At 41.9% G+C, this 22,224-nt stretch overlaps 1 protein-coding gene across 2 annotated transcripts in view; it reads left to right on the forward strand.

Moving 5' to 3' along the window:
* SERINC5 (serine incorporator 5) overlaps positions 1-22,224 on the forward strand; it is a 76,102-nt gene that overhangs the window by 35,733 nt on the left and 18,145 nt on the right. For both annotated transcript variants that reach the window (XM_032765009.2, XM_075066993.1), the window contains exons 3-7: positions 10,904-11,082; positions 11,406-11,488; positions 14,265-14,358; positions 15,990-16,201; positions 19,850-19,945. In XM_032765009.2, coding sequence (XP_032620900.2) covers positions 10,904-11,082; positions 11,406-11,488; positions 14,265-14,358; positions 15,990-16,201; positions 19,850-19,945 — 664 coding nt within the window. The remainder of the gene's footprint in view (positions 1-10,903; positions 11,083-11,405; positions 11,489-14,264; positions 14,359-15,989; positions 16,202-19,849; positions 19,946-22,224) is intronic.

Consider the following 22,224-nt stretch of genomic DNA (forward strand, 5'->3'; position numbering starts at 1 on the left):
GCTAAAATCAGTATTACCATATCGGATTAGGGTTAGTGTGGCCGCAAATCGACGGTATTGGCCTCCGGGCGGTATCCCACTGTGACCGCTCTGGACAGCAATCTGAACTCGGATGCTGTGGCCAGGGAAACAGGAAAAGCCCCGCAAAATTTAGATTTTCATTTCCTGTTTGCCCAGCGTGGAGCTCTGATCAGCACGGGTAGCGATGTTGTCAATGCAGTCCCAAATCCAAAAAAGAGCTCCAGCATGGACCGTACGGGAGATACTGGATCTGATCGCTGTATGGGGAAACAAATCTGTTCTATCAAAGCTCCGTTACAGAAGACGAAATGCCAAAGCGTTTGAAAAAAAATCTCCAGGCTACACAGTGCTGCGTGACAAGCGTAACGGGAAGCCAGAGACTCAAATGGACGCTCATGGAGGGAGGGGGTACTGAGGACTCCAGCTATCCCACAGTCCACAGCAGTCTCCGAAAAGTATTTGCATTCTTGGCTGAGCTCCCAATGCCTGTAGGTTCAAACACATTGTCCGGCGTGGTTCAGGGAATAGCTCCTCAATTTACTCCCCCCCCCCACCACGTGAAAGAAAAGGGAAAGAAATCGTTTCTTGACTTCTTTCAATGTCACCCTATGTCTACTGAATGCTGCTGGTAGACGCGATGCTGCAGCAGTGAAGAGCAGTATTCGCTCCTCTCCCCTCCCTGGTGGCAGATGGTGCAGTAGGACTGGTAACCGTCCTTGTCATCAGTGCTCCGCTTGAGTGCTCCTGGCTGGCTTCAGGTGAGGCTGGCCGGGGGGCGCCTGGGTAAAAATAGGAATGATTCCTGGTCATTCCAGTAGATGGTACAGAACGGCTGGTAACCGTCTTCATCATAGCAACTGGGGCTGAGCTCCATCAGCCCCCTCCCTTTCTGTGTAAAGAAAAGATTCTGTACTGCCTGGACTATCATAGCAGCGGCATGCTGGGCTTCTCTCCCCCGCACCGCTTAATGTCCTGCCTGGACTGTCATAGCCCCGGGAGGCTGCCTCCCCCTCATTTTATCTCACTAACAAGTCACTGTTTCTTATTCCTGCATTCTTTATAACTTCATGACACAAATGGGGGGGACACTGCACGGTAGCCCAGGAAGGTTGGGGAGGAGGGAAGCAACGGGTGGGGTGTTGCAGGGGCACCCCCCGTGAAATGGCATGTAGCTCATCATTTCTGCGGGATCTGACACAGAGCAGCTGTGCTCTCTGATACACTGGTTCTCTAGTACACTTGCCCCATATTCTAGGCAGGACTGACTCTATTTTTAGAAACCATAAAGGAGGGATTGACTCAGGGAGTCATTCCCAGTTTTTGCTTTTGCGCCCCCGGCCGATCTCAGCCAGGGGCACCCATGATAGCAGCAGACAGTACAGAGGACAGATAACCGTCATCTCATTGCCAATTTACGCCGGCAGCAGACGGTACAGAACGACTGATAACCATCTCTGCTATCATGCAAAAGCAAATGAATGCTGCTGTGTAGCGCTGGAGTATCGCCTCTGTCGCGGCATCCAGTACACATACGGTGACTGTTAAAAAAAAAAAAAAAAAAAGCTGAACGGGCTCCATGGCTCCATGGTTGCCGTGCTATGGCGTCTGCCAGGGCAATCCAGGGAAAAAGGCGCGAAATGATTGTCTGCCGTTGCTTTCCCGGAGGAAGGAATGACTGACGACATTTACCCAGAACCACCGCGACAATGATTTTTGCCCCATCAGCCACTGGGCTCTCAACCCAGAATTCTAAGGGGCAGGGGAGACTGCGGGAACTATGGGATAGCTATGGAATAGCTACCCACAGTGCAACGCTCCGGAAATCGACGCTAGCCTTGGAACCATGGACACACACCGCCGAATTAATGTGCTTAGTGTGGCCACGTGCACTCGACTTTATACAATCTGTTTTATAAAACCGGTTTATGTAAAATCGGAATAATCCCATAGTGTAGACATACCCTCTGTGTATTTTAAGAGCCAGAACTAACACCAAATCTTTGTTCAGCCTCTGGGGGAATTCCACTCCTTCATCCCCTGGCCCCTTGCAGAGAAATTTGCTGAAGCTAGGAGAATCCGTTTTCTCCAACCCCTTATCCCAAGGTGTTCCAGTTTGAATGGGCTAGGAAATACCTGACTCAGCTCTGACAGAACAAGGTGAAATCCAAATACACTGAGACCTGGTGTAAAATGTATGTCAACATAGCTATGTCACTCAGGGATGTGAAAAATCCACACCCTGAGTGATGTAGCTATGTTGACCTAAGCCCAAGTGTAGATACAGCTAGGTCGACAGACAAATCTTCCATAAACCTAGCTAATGTTGCTGAAGGAAGTGATGTTCCTACAGTGACAAAACCCTTCTGTCGCTGTGGGTTGTGCTGGCATAGCTACAGCACTGTAGCTTTGCTGCTATAGTTTCTGTGGCATTCAGTGATACGAATTCTGGTTGATTTTATGAACTTGCTGTAATTTGTACATAGATTCCCCAAATTGCCTTAGCTTCTGACAGCACAACGTATTAATGCATGAGATCTAAACTTTGTTTCTGTTACAGAACAAAAATCTGATTCTGCTACTTAAACAGGAAGTGGATTAAATATTCAATAATTCAGTAACATAGGACTGAAACCTAGTTAGTTTCTCCAGGGAATAAACATCAAGCCTGCCTTTTTGTTTGTGAGTAAGGTGGTCTTAGAAATTCAGAAGGGGTCTTCAGCCAGTGTTGCATTGGCTGTTTCACTGCACTCTTTACCCAAAGAAAGTGTGCCATGGAACACATGGTTAAAGCTGCTTCCCAGTTTAATCAGCTATTTAAATTACCAGATTGATTCTGTTCTGCTTGCCTGTAGTTTGTATGGCTGACTAATACAGGCAATATTGTTCCTCCTTGGCCTCTGGCTTTATTAGAGACACTTCAGTTTGCCAGAGTTCATGTGCCATCTTAATACTGAATTGCTTGACAGGAACTAGATTTTTCATTTGTGGGAAGTTTTGAATGGACAGAAGTTGAATATAACCCAAGAAATTGAAATTTTTTAAATCAATTTGCATGTTTATGCCAAAAATTCATAAAATCCATTTCTTTCATTAATAAGGCTTTAATACAATTTGTGTCTCCAACAAAACAACTATTCTAATCAAAACAATAAACTGTTTCAGGGTCTCTAAGCAGCCATCAACAATATGATTTTCAGTAATGCCAATTTCTCTGCCTGCTCTTGTGGCTTGAAGCCTCAGAAATAGGAAGAAATGGCACCAAGAGTCATTAGTGTGAAGTGGAAAGATAACTGCTCTTTAAATTAAGAGTACTTGATGGCTTTGAATGAAAAATGAAGTGTCTGAAACTAGGCTTTCTTTATACGATCTGTAATTTAGTAATCATGTTCTGGGATGTTTAAAGTTCAAAGGCTTCAATGGTTAATTCAGCCCAGCCTCAGCAGGCCGCACCTTCAAATTCTCTGTCCAGATTGGGAAACTGAGGCATTAATTATGGGCTGATATTTAGAGGTGGTTTCAATGGGATTTCTGAGTGCTCAGCAACTTTGGAAGCCAGGCCATAAACTATAATTCTCCAGTATTTGTATAGGTTGATCATCAGTTTAAAAACAGAGAGCTTTGCTCATGAATTTTAAAACCTAGTCCAGTATTTTATTGGTCTAATATGACTTTGTTCCTGCTCTATCAATTTAGAGATCAAATACTCCCGTTAATATTGTGAACATCCCCTTTCATGTGGAGTGAATATTACCCTTTCTAACTCACCTTTGAAATTTTATTGATTCGATTATGCCATTTCAATGTTGTGCCAAACTAGCTTCTACATTTGCTGTAAATTTGCCAAGTCTGAAGCGGTTCATATCATCTGCCTTAGCAGCATATCTGTTAAGTCAATGATATCTAGGACGCTTGTCTTGGGAGGGGACAGCTACAAGTGAGAGTGCAGACTTATGTTTGAGAAACTAAACTATCTGTTTTTTTTGGAAAAAATGTTCAAATATAGTTTTAAAACTTTCATTTTAATAAGAATGTTTGTCTACCCAATGCACATTGGGGAACTCTCACTACTTTGCATTCTGTCTAGGAAAACAATCTCAACATTGCCTATTTTATTAGAGTTCGTATTGCAGTAGCATGTATGGACACCAGTTGGGGCTCCATTTTTCTGGGCACTGTACAAGATTGCAGTAAAAACCATCCCTGCCCCAGTGAGCTTCTGTGGTAAACGTCTGTCCCAAATCTGGACTTTAGCGTACAAAATCTGGGTGCTTACTGTGAATCTTCTCAAGCTTATACCCAGCTTGGATCTTATTTCGCTGCCACCAACCGAAGTTTTCCAGGGTTTCGGCCCCCTCGGGTTCCCCAAACTTTTCCTTGGGGGACCCCTCCAAGACCCAGAGCCCCTGGGTCTCCTCTATCTCATTCCCCAGCTTCCCCCCCCTTCCTGGGTTAGCCGGTGCGATGCTGTCCTATTCCCTTTGAATACAATCAGAGAGGCAATCTAGCTTCCCCGAGGCTATGCATTCAAACCTAGTCAGCTCACACAAGAGATTCACCCCTCCCTTTGTCCTGTAGCCTTTTCCCGCCCTGGGACAATAGGAAAGTAAGACACAGAGCTTGGGCTTTTCCCTCCCCGCCTAGCCTGTCACAGATGTAACAGAGCTCCGGGCACAGAAATTCCTCTCCCCTCTGCCTCACTAGGAAAAGAAACTCCCACAAGTTTTAAAAAGAAACTTTATATAAAAAGAAAGAAAATACAGAACAATAATACTGCATTAAGAAACTCAATACAGGAATATGGCTTATAAGAAAATAGGAATAAACAGTCTGATTTAAAAGATAGCCCAATTAAACCAGTCCAGCAAATCAACACCCATGTAAATACAAATCAAAGCACATCACAGCCGATTACTTTGGTTCGTTTGTACTCACACTTGATAGTAGGATATTTGAAAGAAGATGGAGTTAGAAGACAGGTGCAAATACAGAAGTAAAATGATCTCTTTACTCCTACTCATGGTTCCCCTGTTTATATATCCAAAGATGCCATTAGCCCTTTTGGCTATAGTATCACACAGGAGTACATGTTAATTGATATCTGCCATGACTCCTGTGACGTTGCACTCGATATGATTTTATGAACGTATGCTGATGAGTGTGAATATAGGGTAACTAAAATATGCGTCATGCAAAATGTCTCTTGTAAGGTATCATCACAAAGCTTATCTACTGAATGTGATCATCCTATTTGTATGAATGTATCATTCTTGTATCTGAAACTAGAAATACGAAATATTACTCTGAGGGCCTATTGTAAGTATGCAAAGTGTGGGCCATTAATGGTGGTTTGGAATCTTGATGGCTCCCATTAACCAGGGCAACTGTCTGTAGATGGCTCTGTTTTACTTGTCAGCACACACATATACAGGAAGACTTACAAGTGGGTAATGAAGTCTTACTGTGACATGATTACATGTCACATGAACTGGAATCCATCTTTAACCTGGTGCTTTTCCATTTAGAAGGAGGGATGGGAACACAGAGAGGGACAAAGGATTCCCGCCTTATGTAAAAGATATGTAAGTGGGTGGAACAGAACAAAGTGAGGAGCCATCACGAGAAATCCCCTAGCTACCACCTGAGCTGGAACAAGGGCTGTACCAGGGGAAAGGATTGTGCCCAAACTAGGAAGGCATCCAGTCTGTGAAAGAAACTTGTTGAAACATCTCTGAGGGCGAGACTTATCTGTATTCAGTTTTATTACTGTATTAAGCTTAGATTTGCGTTTTTTGTTTTATTGGTAATTCACTTTGTTCTTTCTGCTGTTACTTGGATCCACTTAAATCATACTTTCTGTATTTAATAAAATCACATTTTACTTACTAATTGACCCAGAGTATGTATTAATAGCTGGGGGGGGGGGGCAAACAGCTGTGCATATCTCTCTATCAGTGTTAGAGGGCGAACAATTTGAGTTTACCCTGTATAATCTTTTTACAGGGTAAAACGGATTTATTTGGGGTTTGGACCCCATTGGGAGTTGGGCATCTGAATTTTGGACAAGAACACTTCTGTAAGCTGCTTTCAGTTTAAGCCTACAGCTATTAGGGGATGTGGTTCAGACCCTCAGCTGGAGCAGATTGACATGACTGGCTCGACAAGACAGGGTGCTGGAGTCCCGAGCTGGCAGGGAAAGCAGAGGCAGAAGTAATCTTGGCACATCAGTTGGCAGTTGCCAAGAGGGTTTCTGTCATCATGACTCCCAAGTCCTTTGCAGAATTACTACTGCTCAGGATACTCTTCCATCCTGTAAAGTGGGCCCTACTTTCTTGGTTCTTGAGTGTATGACTTTACATTTGGCCATATTAAAGAGCATATTGTTTGCTTTTGCCCAGCTTACCAAGCAGTCCAGATCAGCTCTGTTTCAGTGACCTATCTATCCTCTTCGTTGTTTGTTGCTCCCCCAATTTTTGTGTAATTGCAGACTTTGTCAGCGATGGTTTTATGTTTTCTTCCAGGACATTGATAAAAAGGTTAAATAGCGTAGGGCCAAGAACTGATACCTGTGGGACCCCACTAGAAACACAACTGCTCAGTAATGACTCCCCATTTACAATTACATTTTGAGACCTTTCAGTTAGCCAGTTTTAAATCCATTTAATGTGTGCTATGTTACTATGGGGGGGGGGGCGGGGGGAATGATCATTCTGTTTTTTAATCAAAATGTTATATGGTACCAAGTCAAATGCCCTAGAGAAGTCTCTTACATCAACAATACTACCTTTATTGACCAAACTTTGTAATATAATTAAAAAAAAAAAGTTAGTTTGACAGGATCTACTTTCTATAAACCTTTGTTGATAAGTATTAATTACAGTAACTTCTTACCTAAAGTTGTCCCAGTTAACATTGTTTCGTTGTTATGTTGCTGATCAGTTAGGGAACATGCTAGTTTAAAGTTGTGTAATGCTCCCTTCTAACCTCCTTTGGCAGCCACCTGCTTTGTCTACTGCTTGCAGGAAGAGAAACCCATTACAGCTAGCTGGTGGGGGTTTGGAACCAGGGTAGATCAGCAGCCCACCTATCAGCTCCCCGCTCCCCTAAGTTCCTCATGGAGCAGCTGCCCAGCAGGCTATCAATTGCAGTTGTTGTTCCCCCTACTATCATGTGCTGCTCCTGCCCTCTGCCTTAGAACTGCTCCCCGAGACTTCTGCTTGCTGTGTGGGGGGGAGGGAAGGAAGAGGGGGGGCTAATGTCAAGGTGCCCCCCTCCCCCTGCTTCTGCACCCCACTTACCCCATCTTCCTTAAGGCTGGTGGGGACCCCTGCAGTCTCAGCAAGCTGATGGAATTAAGGAGGTAGTATACTTAAAGGAGAAATGTGCATATCTCTCTCCATTCCTGCTGCCCTGTAGAGTGAGAGAGTTAACCCTTGAGGGCTCAGCCAATTGCTAGTTCATCATTTAGCAGTAAGGGAAATATCTCACCCTCTGATTCCTCCACCTCAACCAAGCTTCACAATCATCATCACTGTGTACCAGTATTAAATTGTTTGTTTAAAACTTAATGTGTGTGTGTTGTGATGGGGCAAGGCCAGATGGCAATAGAAAAAAAAAATAGGAGATAGATATATTAGCCCCAGTTTAAACAAATCCCTGGTACCAGGGTAAGTAAATGGCAGCTGCTCCAGGTCAGTTAAGACACCTGGGGCCAATTAACATCTTTCCAGAAGGCAGTAGAGATTGTTAGGTTGCTTGGGACACCTGAAGCCAGTCAGGGGCTGGCTGAAACTAGTTAAGAAGCCTCCAGTTAAGTCAGGTGGGTGTGTGTGTCAGGAGCTGTGAGAAGTTGTGTTGTTGGAGAGACTGAGCTGTATACACCATACTAGGTACAAGGAAGGAGGCCCTGAGGTAAGGGTGAAGTGGAGCTTGAGGAAGTCGGGGGCTGCTGTGGGGAAGTAGCCCAGGGAATTCTATGTGTCCTGTTCCTAAAAGGTCAGCTACTATAGCTGATACTATTAGGGTCCCTGGGCTGGAGCCCAGAGTAGAAGGTGGGCCTGGCCCCCCCCCCCCCTTACCTTCCCCCTTTGTTGCCTGATTAATCACTGAGACTAGGACACAAGAGACTGTGCAAGGGAGGATGTCCAACTGATTGGTCTGTAGTTACCCAGGTCATCACATTTACCCTTTTGAAACACTCACTCAAATTTAGCTTTCTTTCAGTCCTCTGTAACTTTCCCAGTGTTCTAAGACCTATTGAAAATGAACATTAATTTTCCATGAAGTTCTTTAGCCAGCTCTTTAAAAACTCTCAGATGCCAGTTGTATGGACTTGCTGATTTTTAAAATGTCTGATTTTAGTAGCTGCTCTTTAACATCCTCTTGAGTAGGAATGGAATGTATTTCATCATATGATATGATTTTATTACTCTGCTTTTTCCCAAATACAGAACAGAAATATTTATTGAACACTTGTGCCTTTTCTGCATTACTGTTGATGATTCTACCATATCTGTCTAGTAATGGACCATAAGAATGGCCATACTGGGTCAGACTAAAGGTCCATCAAGCCCAGTATCCTGTCCTCTGACAGTGGCCAATGGCAGGTGCCCCAAAGGGAATGAACAGACAAGTTATCATCAAGTGATCCATGCCCTGTCACCCAATCCCAGCTTCTGGCAAACAGAGGCTAGGGACACCATTCCTGCTCATCCTGGCTAATAGCCAATGATGGACATATCTTCCATGAATCTATCTAGCTCCCTTTTGAACCTTTATTATAGTATTGGCCTTCACAACACCCTCTGGCAAGGAGTTCCAGAGGTTGACAGTGCGTTGCTTGAAAAAATACTTTCTTGTTTGTTTTTAAACCTGCTACCTATTAATTTCATTTGGTGGCCCCTTGTTCCTGTATTATGAGAAGGAGTAAATAATGCTTCCTTATTTACTTTCTCTATACCACTCATGATTTTATAGACCTCTATCATATCCCCCCTTAGTCACCTCTTTTCTAAGCTGAGAAGTCCCAGTCTTATTAATCTCTCCTCACTCGGAAGCCATTTTATACCCCTGATCATGTTTGTTTGCCCTTTTCTGAACCTTTTCCAGTTCCAACAGATCTTTTTTGAGATAGGCCAACCACATCTACACACGGTATTCAAAATGTGGGCGTACTATGGATTTATATAGAGGCAATATGATATTTTCTGTCTTATCTATCTCTTTCTTGATGATTTCCAGCATTTGTTTGCTTTTTTGACTGCTGCTGCACATTGGGTGGATGATTTCAGAGAGCTATCCACAATGACTCCAAGATCTTTCTTGAGTGGTAACAGCTAATTTAGACCCCATCATTGTATATGTAGTTAGGATTATGTTTTCCAATGTGCATTACTTTGCATTTAGCACCATTAAATTTCATCTGCCTTTTTGTTGTCCTTTTGTAGCTCTTTGCAATCTGCCTGGGATTTAACTATCTTGAGTAGTTTTGTATCATCTGCAAATTTTACTATTAAAATTGTTTTTGTTCCTAATACACCTCAAAAACTCCTTATTGTCCTCAGTTCTGCATTGTCATATGATGAATTAACTTCCTGTTGCAGAACTGTTTTAAAAAAACATTCAGGCTTTGGACATATTTGGTTGATTTGGCATCTGGATTGACTGGTGTGACTCTCCAAAGAAAGCAAGTTCACCGACCCCTTACTTTGTATGCTCCTGTCATTCATTTTTGTTTACTAATGTTCTTCTTGCTCAAGTAACTGTCTTGCATGGCATACTAGCCATGTTCTGAAAGTGTTTGGAGGTGAAAATCTTTCAAGAGTTACAGGTTGGCTTGAAGCTAATCATCTAGTCTTCTGTCCATTTGCTCTCTCACTCTTTCTGTTTTGCTTTTCGAGTTGTCATCTGGGACAAGCAGAGACCAGCATTCTTCCTTTCTTGGAGCTGCACAGTTTCTTTATGTAGGGTGTTGTCTACAACCTTGGTATGCTTCCCAGATTCATTTCTCTTTCTTGAGATCATCCAAGGCTGAGCAGCTGCTGGATTTATGTTTTCCATCTTGTTCCTCTAAATCTTTGAAGAGAACATTTGCTAGAGCAAAACACTGTGTGTGTCAGCCTCTGTTCATGTAAGAAAGGTGAACTAATGATTCCCACTCTCATTTGATGGTGTATTGCTCTATAAGTCTCATTGGTTCAGGTTGGTGGCTCTGAGGAAACAGAGACTTTAGTTTCCTTTAAATTAATGGTGTTTCACTGATTTAATAAATCTTTCTCTTTTGGAGTCTGTTCTAGCTGTGGGGTGAAGGGGAGAGGTCTAGTCTGCATACAGAGACACTGCACATAAATGGATAAGTCACAAAAACCTGCTTTTCAGGAGACGTTTCCAGAGTATTCTGTTCCACATTAGCATGGTGAGCCTCTGACACCAGAATGAGGGGAAAAAAAAAAGAGAACACAACCACACACAGTTAGGGCAAGGCCTCAAAGGCAAATATTTAACAAGTGGGGAAACGGATGAAATTTTCCTTCCTTTCTGCCAATTTATTTTTAAAGAAGTTATGGTGCTAATCTTCCTTTAAAAGTGGTGGGGAGTAGGGGATTGTTCCCCTTCACCCCATACTGAAGCATTTGACAGGAGTTGTCAGTTGTGGCTCCAGACTTCCAAACCTTTATAATCTATGTATCATCTCTCCTGTTGTATGTAGGTTACCCCTTAGTCCAGACCGATGTTTCAGTGACCTTGAACCATGACTTGTGTGAAATACATCCAATTAGCTATTTTTAAATCCGCTGTATACATGTAAACTATATAAGTGCAATCTGCTTAATTATAGTAAATCTTGTTATGTTTAATTGTTTCTCATTGTGTGTGTTTTTTTCAGATTCCTTTTTATGAGCACATCTGCAAACGTATTCAAGCAGGTGAAAAGTGTGAGAAGCTAGTGGGATACTCTGCAGTGTATAGGGTCTCTTTTGGAATGGCATCTTTCTTCTTTATCTTCTTCTTACTCACCATCAAAGTTAACAACAGCAAAAGCTGCCGAGCATACATTCACAATGGGTAGGTTTTAGTTTGTTCGCTTATATTTGCCGCTTCTGAAATCAAGCTGTAAATCACATTCCCTGTATAGTGCTAGATTTCCATACTGCATTTTTTTTGATTTATGTATAGTGTTATCAAAAACCTTGAGTTAATTTTGATAGCTTGACATAGGTACATAAGTATGTATAAGTGAATTCTAAGTTGTATTCAGCCTGGTAGTAATTCCTTTGTATCAGAGAGCAGTAACCACTACTTAAGGTACAGCTATCCTATGAAACAGAACTTATGTTGAAGACTTTTAATTTCTAAATAAATGATTCCACTTTGGTTTTGTCTTCCAGGTTCTGGTTCATTAAGCTTCTAGTTTTGGCAGCCATGTGCTCAGGAGCTTTCTTCATTCCAGATCAAGACACCTTCCTTAATGGTATAATTTTATCTTTATGTGTGTACACTTTCCATTCCATTTGTATGAGTGCCTATACTCTTAACAGTAGAGACAGACTTGTTATTTCTGTATTACTTGTTACAGTAAAGCAGTGATAGTGCTAGTAGCTGAGTGAATGAATGGGGTTGGCTTAGTTATGTTAAGACTACTTTCACTACTTTCTTAGTTTTGTTAAAAATATTCTTAACTATATATACATGTTATACACGTGCAGGGCACGTGTGAACAGAAAAAAAAACTTGTGCTGCCTTGCAAGCTTTTGGATTTATAGATAGTCATAAGTGCTGAAAAAATTAGATGCTTAAGAGTATGCAAAAAAAAAAAAATTTCTGGCTGACATAATTAGCTTTATGCTGTGGTGTTATAGCTGTGGTCCCAAGATATTAGAGAGGCGAGGTGGGTGAGGTAATGCTTATCTGTTAACAGAAGTTGATCCCATAGAAGATATTACATCACTCACCCTGTCTGTATAATTAGCTCTGTCATAGTCATTACTTGCAACTGAGAGAGCTTGTTCTGTTCGTAAGGTGGTACAGTAAGCCAAGTAACACACAACATAAAGCACACTGGAATCCTCTCTTGAAAACTAGCAATGACTGACTGTAATGAGAGACAGGATCTTGTAATTTGTTTAGTTTCCACATTGCTTACATCTAGTAGTATAAAATTAGATTTCTTGCTGAGATGTGGTATTGCCAATTAATTATTGTTGATCCTGTTTCTGTAGCAGGGTCTGAAGCCATTTTTGTTAATTGGGGATATAAATTGGTAGCAGTTACTGTTACTAACTCTGGGAGAGTGGTTTGAGAATATTTTCTCAATCATATGTAGATGTCAGCTTTTGGGGGAGATTAAAAAAAAAAAAAAAACTTTTAGGAAGTTAGGAGCAAAAGTCCCACTGAATTTCAGTGGGATTTGTGCTCCTAAATAGAGCCCCGCATGGATACAAAATTTATATCCCTGGATATGGATTTCCACCTGATATCTGCAGGACTCTACCATGAGCTGCAGTGGCAAAAGCAACAGCATGCGCCCAGCCCGGGAAGTTCCCCTGGCATGGCAGTACTACCCCCAGCCCTGCCCACTAGCACCACCAGGGGACAGCTGCCGCACCCTGTACCACCCCAGTTTTTTGAGGCTCAAGTTGGTTACGTAGTCTATGTTCCTTAATCATTAAACACCCATGTATTGGAAAGTGCTGGAATTCTATTTGGAGGCATTCATGATTCCAGGTCCACCTCAGTGACCCTTTCCACTGTACTGATTCTCTCAAGTAGCATGAACATGTGTAAGTAGAGAAAAAGTGGCTCTTGAGTCAGGACATAAACAATCTTTTGATGATTCTAGACAGGAAACAACACTTCTCCCCCCGTCCTAGTTCTTGATTTTTTTCTGTGCAAAACAATGTTCCAGGAAGCAAACTGTGTGTGTGTGTGTGTCTCTGGGGAGGGTGTTTTGGAGAGGGGATTGAAGAAAACTGCCAAACAGGAGGCATCTGCTTCTCACTCCACCTCCCAGAAGGTTTCTGTAGCTCTCCCCTCTGTCTTTCTATTTCATAGACTAGAATATCAGGGTTGGAAGGGACCTCAGAAGGTCATCTAGTCCAACACTCTGCTCAAAGCAGGACCAATCCCCAGATTTTTTTACCCCAGTTCCTCAACAGGCTCCCGCAAGGATTGAACTCTCAACCCTGGGTTTAGCAGGCCAATGCTGAAACCACTGAGCTATCCCTGATTACCACTGCTCCCTGCTCCATCAGTTTGGCTGGGGAGGCATTATGTGCAACTGCATGGTTTGCATGGCCCTATTACTAGCTCTGTGGTGCCTGTATATACTACTTGCAATTTAACTTTCTGTGATAGGTATGGTTCTTACTTGAAAATCTAGGTACCTAGTCACTGAGTAGAGGTCAGGAGCTTACCGGTCTTCTCCCCTCCCCCTCACATACACACAGCCCATTCCACATCTATAGTTTTGTACTCCACTTTGCTGACTATTTTTTACAAAAGAACAACATACTCATTAAACTAATACAATAGCTTATCAAAACGGGGCCTCATGGAAGGGGTGGAGTGGGGGCGGGGCCGAGGGCGGTGGTGGGGGAGGTCTCAGTGATGCAGCCCTTGGGCCAATGTACTGGTCCTCATGTGGCCCTTGTGGTCGTTTGAGTTTGAGACCCCTGATTTAAACCATTCACAGGTGAATGCGGAGGATTGTGGTAGCTGTGGGAGTGTCTCAGAGCACTTTTTTTTTTTATTCCTACAAATATGAATGAATGTTTTTGTTTTCCCCCTCCCCTTATTTTTACATGGTAAATCTGTGTAATTTTGAATCTAGTGATAGTCATTTTCAGCCTCAGGTTCCTCAACAATTTTAGGTTTTAGGACATTTTTTTTGTACCATATAACAAGATTTCAGTAGCTTCTCTTCATATACAGTAACTTTTTTTCCACAAAAATTCTTCAGGTTAATGAACTTGTAGGGGATATTCTAAAAGATGTGGAGTGCCATAAACTGAATCATATCTATCAGTCAGTCAGCTGGGATGGATGTAAAGTTGCACTCGACTTTTAGATGATCTCTGCCATTTTCAGGAAGGTCTCTAGTCAAGGTTAATTGAGATGTGTCTTAATGAGCTGTATAATAGTTTCACTGCATAGACTTTTTTGCCCTAATACCACAAAGCTCAGTTTTATCTAAGCTCTCAGTTCAACATAATTGGAAATTTGATCTTTTCCCCTCCTCCCCCTTGCAGCCTGGCGCTATGTAGGTGTTGCAGGAGGAATCCTTTTTATACTCATTCAGCTTATCCTGCTTGTGGAGTTTGCACACAAATGGAATAAAAACTGGTATGTGTCTGGCAAGCAATCATTTGTATAATGTAGTGCAATCCTTCTTTAAATGCATGTTTTCATTAATAGAAAATTAACCACAGTGTTTAAAAATACCATGGACACTATTTTATGATGGCAGGTAACTATACTTAAGGAAGGTACAGTATTTCCCAATCTTCTGAGTCTCTTCCTACTCTTTACTCACTCTCCTTCCCCATTTTGGATGCCATTTCTCTCCCTCTTATTTATGACCTCTTGTTGCTTTGTATTTGACTAAAATAGTTCTGTTTCCAATAAATCATAGTGCTGCAAGGACCCCATCATTTAAGCCTCTTCACTTCTTCTGTATCAGTATAATCCATTTTTGATAAAATGGAGTGGATCCATACAGCATAGCCACAGCACTTGAGCAATGATGTAAACTGGTGGATCCTGTTTTGTCTTCATGCAAGCTTATAGACACACCCCAGCCCAGTTTTTAAATAAGAGCTGCGCCACTTGTTGGGTTGGGTGGAAACAACTTTTCTTGATCAATCCCCTCGCCCAGGCTTGATTTCCCGTTTGTATAGTTTTGGCACCTTCCTTCCCTGCCTCATTAATATTTTAGAACTCTTAAATCCATACACAAAATCCCCTCTCTTGAGCTATTCCCTGCCCATCGATTCCTCTGTCTTCCTCTGTTCTTTTGTTTTCACAGTTATCCCATTAGCTTGTAGGAAAGGTTTAAAAACCTCAGCTCTCTCCCTTTTCTTCCTGATAACTCTTTTCCTCCTGATAGGATAAATATGTTCTCTTGTCACAGCACAACCACTGCTGCCAATAATTAACTGTAGCAAAACCCCAATGCTCTCAGTGTGACTGAGAGGAGACTTCCAGCAGTGGCATTTTAACTCAAAGGCACCATCTGCATTACAGATTTTGTAAACCATTTTGCAAACCATTTAGCACAGACAGCATCACCCAGTACAATCAGGTTATCTGATACATTCTTCCTCCAAGATCAGTTCTTGGGGTGTGGGTGGGAGTCAGGGGTGGGGAATTCAGGACTCAATAACACTTGTAGGATACAGAGAGCCAAAAGAAGGGAGAATGGTTGAATGGAGAAAACCGTTGTTGTGGTAGGAGGGTAAGAATAGCTGCAGTGTATTTTACAGTGGTTTTCCAGGGCTTATCTAATGGAAGAACTTCACTAATGAGCTGGGACCTGGAAGGGTCTCATCCTTGGCTCTAGCCAAGGAATTCCCTACATTAGCTAGGAGTCAGGATTACAACAGTCTGTCAAAGATTTTCAGATGGCTCAGTCTAAGCTGCTCCAAGTTTTCAGAATCTTACAGGCTCTATTTATGGAAATAGCCAGGCATTAAAACATCAGTGTAACATCTTGATATGTGATCAACACTAGCGTTATGGAATGTTTTATAGATCCTAGTGATAGCAAATGAATCTAGCGAGGCAACTATATTTTTAAAATACCCAGGAGTCACGGCCTATATTGCTAAAACAATGTATGTACTATAGAAAGCAAAATGCTGACTTTTGTGGCGCTCTAATGGTCATATAAGCTACCTTGATAAGTAGTATATGTTAAAAGACGAGTGTTTGAATATTTTTTCTATAGCTAAATATATTTTCTTTCTTACAAACAGGACAGCGGGCATAACACACAATAAACTGTGGTATGGCTTACTAGCTCTGGGCATTCTCATCTTGTACTCCATTGCTGTGGGAGCCCTGGTTTTGATGGCTGTCTTTTACACACACTCTAAGGGCTGTACCTACAACAAGATCCTGCTTGGTGTAAATGGTGGCTTGTGCATTCTTATATCATTGGTAGCCATCTCACCCTGTGTCCAAAGTCGTAAGTTTGCTTATCAAATCTTTTGTCTGTTTTGTTGGAGATGCAACACTTTGAGAGTCCTCTAGAGCTACTGCTGGTTATCAGACTTAGCAAGGCTGATGTCATTGGGGTACTGTGTCTGTGTGTATGTGCCTTTCTTGCGTGCGTGCACGCGCGCTCTCTCTCTCTCTCTGGTTTGAGTTAGCTTTTATGTCACTGTCTCCATAAATTCCATACCATACCCTCTCTGCTCCATGTCACTAAGTATAACATCACATGTAGACAGCGTAAGGGTAAAAAACAAGGGTGATGATCTGTAGTAGACCCCTACCATGATACCACTTAATCAGGAAGAGTAAGTGGATTAGGCTTTTTTTAAACTATTAACAAAACCATTCAAAACACGAAACTTGTTGATGGGGGATTTCAACTACCCTGGCATCTGTTGGGAAGATATTACCACAAGGCACAGATTATCCAACAAATTTTTGGAATACACTGAAGACAACTTTTTATTAGAGAAGGTGGAGAAAGTGATGTGAAGAGAGGCTATTCTAGATTTGATTCTGGAAAACCGAGAGGAACTAGTTGTAAATTTGAAGGTGGAAGGCAGCTTGGGTGAAAATGATTGAAAGGAATGGTAGGAAGGAAAAGAGCAGGATGAAGACAATGGATTTCAAGAAGGCAAACTGTAGCAAACTCGGAGAATTGGTAGGCAAGATCCCATGGGAAACAAGACCAAGGGAATAAAGCATTCAGGAGAGTTGATGGTTTTCTAAAGAGCCATTAAGGGCACAAGAGCAAACTACCCCAATGCATAAGAAAGATAGGAAGGATGTAAGAGACCACCCTGGCTTAACTAGGAGACCTTCAATGTCCTGAAAATCAAAAAGTGTCATACAAAAAGTAGGTCAAATTTACAAAGGACGAATATAAAAAACAACACAAGCTTAGAAAAGCCAAGGCCAAAACAAACAAACAAACAAAAAGATTAAACTAGCTTGGGACATAAATGGTAACAAGAAAACATTTTACAAATACATGAGAAACAAGAGGAAGGCCAAAGACAAGATAGGCCTATTATTCAGTGAGATGGGAAAGACAATAACAGAAAACACAGCAGTGGCAATGCCTTTTTTTTTTTGTTTTTTCACCAAAATGGTTATCAGTGATCAAATGACTAACATCATATGTTCGACATAGTGAACATCAATGTAAACGGGGTAGATTCTGGGGCTAAAACAGGAAAAGACCAAATTAAGAATTACTTAAATACAAGTTAAATATCTTCAAGTCAGCAGGGCCTGATAGAATACGTCCTTGAATATTTAAGGAACTGGCTGAAGAGATCTCTGAGCCATTAGTGATTTGTGTTTTGAGAACTCATGGAGGAAGTGAGACCCCCCAGAGGATAGGAAAAGGGCAAATATAATAATACCTATCTATAAAAAGGGGAATAAAGACAATCCACTGTATTACAGACCAGTCAGAAAAATAATGGAACAAATAATCACTTTGTAAGCACCTAGAAGATAAGGTAATAAATAACAGTCAACATGGATTTGTCAAGAACAAATTATGTCAAACCATCCCAATGTCCTCCTTTGACAAGGTAACAAGCCTTGTTGATGGAGGAGGAGGAGGAGTAGATGTGATGTATCTCGACTTTAGTGAGGCTTTTGATACAAACTATATGGAAATATAGCCTAGATCAGGGGTTCTCAAACTGAGGGTTGGGACCCCTCAGGGGGTCATGAGGTTATTATATGGGGAGTCATAAGCTTTCAGCCTCCACCCCAGACCCTGCTTTGCCTCCAGCATTTATATTGGTGTTAAATATATTAAAAAGTGTTTGTTTTTAATTTATAAGAAGGGGTCAGACGCAGAGGATTGTTATAGAAAGGGGTCACCAGTACAAAAGTTTGAGAGCCACTAGCCTAGATGAACATACTATAAGGTGGGTATGCAACTTGTTGGAAAAGCGTACTCAGAGTAGATATCAGTGGTTCACAATCAAGTTGGAAGGGCATATCGAGTAGGGTCCTGCTGGGATCTGGGTCCAGTTCTAGATAATATCTTCATACATGATTTGGATAATGGACTAGAGAGTACACTTGTAAAGGTTTGCGAATGATACCAAGGTGAGACAGTTCGCAAGTGCTTTTGAGGACAGGATTAGAAATCAAAATGACCTTGACAAACTGGAGAAGTGGTCTGAAATAAATAGAATGAAATTCAGTAAGGACAAATGCAAAGTACTGTACTTAGGAAGGAATAATCATGACGTAACTGCCTGGAAAAGAGTACTTCAGGGAAGGATCTGGGGGCTGTAGTGGATCACAAGCTAAATGAATCAACAATGTAATAGTGTTGCAAAGAAAGCAAGTATCTTTCATTTAGCAGGAGTATTGTAAGCAAGTCATGAGATATAATTCTTCCATTCTACTAAGCACTGATAAGGCCTCAGATGGAGTATCGTGCCCTGTTCTGGGCACCACATTTTGGAAAAGATCTGGACTTTCTCCAGTTTGGCCACAGGAGAGCAACAAACATGATTAAAGGTCTAGAAAACCTGACATAAGAGGGAAGTATAAAAATAATTGCGTTTATTTAGTCTGGAGAAGAGAAGACTGGCGGGGGAGAGGGGCATAAATCTTCAAGTTGTAAAAGGTCGTCAGTCTCCTTTTTATAAATTGCTCTCCTTATCCACTGAGGACAGGACAAGAAGGGGCTTAAATTACAGCTTGGGCGATTTAGGTTGGACATCCAGGAAAAACTTGCTTACTGTCAGGGTAGTTAAGCAATGGAATAAATTGCCTAGGGAAGTTGTGGAATATCCATCATTGGGGATTTTTAAGAGCAGGTTTGACAAACACCTGTCAGGATGGTCTAGATAATACTTAGTCCTGCCTCAATGTGGGGAACTGGGCTAGATGACCTATCGAGGTCCCTTCCAGTCCTACATTTCTGTGATTTCTATGATTAGCATGCTGGTATCTTTGATACAATTCTCTGATAGGGTGGGGACACAGCAGAGGTTTCACATGCATAGCCATTGCTAGGTGTGGAGCCACTTATGCTACCTTTGCTGTAATTACATGGTTAAGAGAATAGCATTCAAACCCATTCAGCTCTGATTTCATGCTCATTTCTCACCATTATACAGTTGCCATCTATCTGTTTTTGAGAGTAGGGCTGAAACAATTCACAACCATTTTAATTTTTGTTCTTTTTCACATCACACTTCGTGTTTCAAGAAAAAATTTGTTTTTTGTGGCATCTTTCATGCACTAGGACTGGAGATACATCAGTGCTTCAAGTAATTTCAGAGTTAAATGATAGGCAATTATATCTGTTAAGTCTGCCAGTAACTTACGCCAGGTGTGAATATTGTTTTTGAGCTTGGTATAGTTAGCCAGAACACAGCATTTATTTCTTACTGGTTTGGGAATCTTAACCTCCCTGGAGCAGCCAGTGTAGAAAGGGATGTTTCCTTGTGTCCTTCAGAGGAAATACCTATCTAATCTGTCTGAAAACTTTCTAAAGTGCATAGGCAAAGGATTAAATAATAATTTCCATGTGAAAGATACTTTGACCATTTGAATTTGTTTTTTTCAGTTTATTAAAGCCCATAAAAATGCTTCAATATCTTACCTTTTTTCTCTAAAGGCAAGCCACACTCTGGTTTGTTGCAGTCAGGAGTTATCAGCTGCTATGTCATGTATCTCACCTTCTCATCTCTGTCAAGCAAACCACCAGAAACTAGTAAGTTATCTTGAGCTTTACTAAAGTCCTTTAAGGCACACTGCATCAAAAGTGAATTTATTTAGGCCTTTAGATTATCATGCCAAACAAATCCTGCATGGTCATGAGTTCAGTGCAAGATGCTAGATTTGGTAGGAGAGACTGGTGAAGGATGGAGGCCAGTGCATGCAATACCAACCAGAAAGATGTAGATCCTTCTTTAGTTTCAGATTGGACACTTTTGTCTGCCCTTTTTTCGCTTCTATCCAGTAGATTTCCTCCCCTCGTTGCTATTTTAGCTTCCATTACAATAAGATCTCTTGCTTTCGTCCTATAATTAGGGCCCTATCAAATTCCTGGTCCATTTTGGTCAATTTCACAATCCTAGGATTAAAAAAACATAAATGACATGATTTCGTCTATTTAAATCTGAAATTTCAGTGTTGTAATGATAAGGATTCTGTCCCAAAAAGGAGTTTGAGGAGAGGGGAAGAGGGGATTTCAAGGTTATTGTTGTGGTACGGCTCTTTCAGAGCTGAGCAACAGCAGTGCAGAAGTAAGTATGACATGGTATGGCATTGCCACCCTTACTTCTGCACTGCCGCTGGTGGGACACTGCCTTGAGAGCTGAGAGCCTGGACACCCAACTACCATTCTGAAGGCATCACAGTAGTAAGGGTGGCAATACCACATCCCCCTAAAATAACCTTGCGATCCCCCTGCAACTTCATTTTGGGTCAGGATCCCCAGTTTGGGACACACTGGTGTCACCTCTGAAATCTGTACAGTATAGGGTAAAAGCACACACAAGACCAGATTTCATGGTGGGAGACCAGATTTCAGTCAGTGACATGCTTTTCATGGCTGTGAATTTGGTAGGGCCCTGCCTATAATTGATGTGCTAGATTGATTCCATGCTTCCAATTAACAAAGCAAACTACCTAGTTTTTTACCCCATTTTTCCTTTCATGTGAAAAATTACTCTCATATCTTTTTTGTTTCAGGGACATTTGAGTAGTACTACAGTTGCTGTTCACAGAGAATAAAAAACTAAGACTAATCCTCACCAGATATGGGTGTCCTTGTTCTTCACGTGCATACTAATTTGAAGTACACGTTGTGCCTCATATTTCCAGAGCATCTCCAGATGCCAAAAAACCTTGCTATGGTTTTTCTAACATTAGGCTCTTTTTAAAAATTTGGTTTGTCTCCATTTTTTTCTTAAGAAATTCCTTTTTGGAATCCATCCAGACTGGTGAATCTAGTGAACAGCGAGCCATTTTCCAAGCTCCAAAATAAAATTGTGATTTCAGATGAATTGCACTAAAGCCTTTCCTTTAGCCTAGTGGTGAGCAACCTGTGCCCATCAGGTTGCCCACCACCCTAGTGGTGAGCAACCTTATGCTGATGTTGACCATCCGCAGGCACTGCCCCCTGCAGTTCTCAGTAGCCGCTGTTCTCTGTTCCCAGCCAATGGGAGCTGCGGGAAGTGGTGGCCAGCACGTCCCTGCGGCCTGCCGCTTCTGGTAGCTCCCACTGGCCAGGAACAGCAAACTGCAACCACTGGGAGTTGCCGGGGGGGAGGGCGGTTCCTTTAGACAGTCAGTCAGCGTAATGTCTCACGGCCTGCAATCAGATTATCCCAATGAGCCCATATGTTTCCCACCACTGCTCTAACCTCTGCAATTTAGGCTAGTCTTGGTAAGAATTGCCTCCTTTTTACTAGAATAGCAGTAACTAGAAAAGGAACGGTGAGGAATGACTTAGCGATGTGTAGGCTTTCATCTGTCTGAGCTGTCCACCTGTCAGAAGGAAAGTTGGAGAATGACACACACTGGTAAATTTGAACGAGACACCCAATTTATAGGCAAGAAAGCAATTGCATTTGCAAGAGCATGCACTGGGCAGGTAGGTATTAGAAATATCCCAGCCGTTGGCTCAAAGCAGATGTATTTGTCAAGCAACATTATCTGTACTCTGGGACACCAAGCACTATGCCGGCAGTTTTGCCAGGAACCTGAGGGCAGCAGGTAACTTGCATGTTTTTTTAAAATGTATGCCCATAACCAGTGTAGTTCCTTGTCCTCTGTACATCATTTTAGGAGTAGAGGTGCCTCAGGCCATGTTTTTAGACCTCACTGAGCCTATATTTGGCACTTGGGCTGCCCTTAAAACACCCCTGTCTTAAACAGACATTGTACAGGGTAATGTGAGCCAAGCTTTACAAACAGTAACACATTTACAATGTGTGTATAATTTTAAATTTCTTCAGATGTCACTTGGCCCTCCAAAATAGCGGG

This window comes from Chelonoidis abingdonii, chromosome 6 (genome assembly GCF_003597395.2).
Source record: "Chelonoidis abingdonii isolate Lonesome George chromosome 6, CheloAbing_2.0, whole genome shotgun sequence".
Lineage (NCBI taxonomy): Eukaryota > Metazoa > Chordata > Testudines > Testudinidae > Chelonoidis > Chelonoidis abingdonii.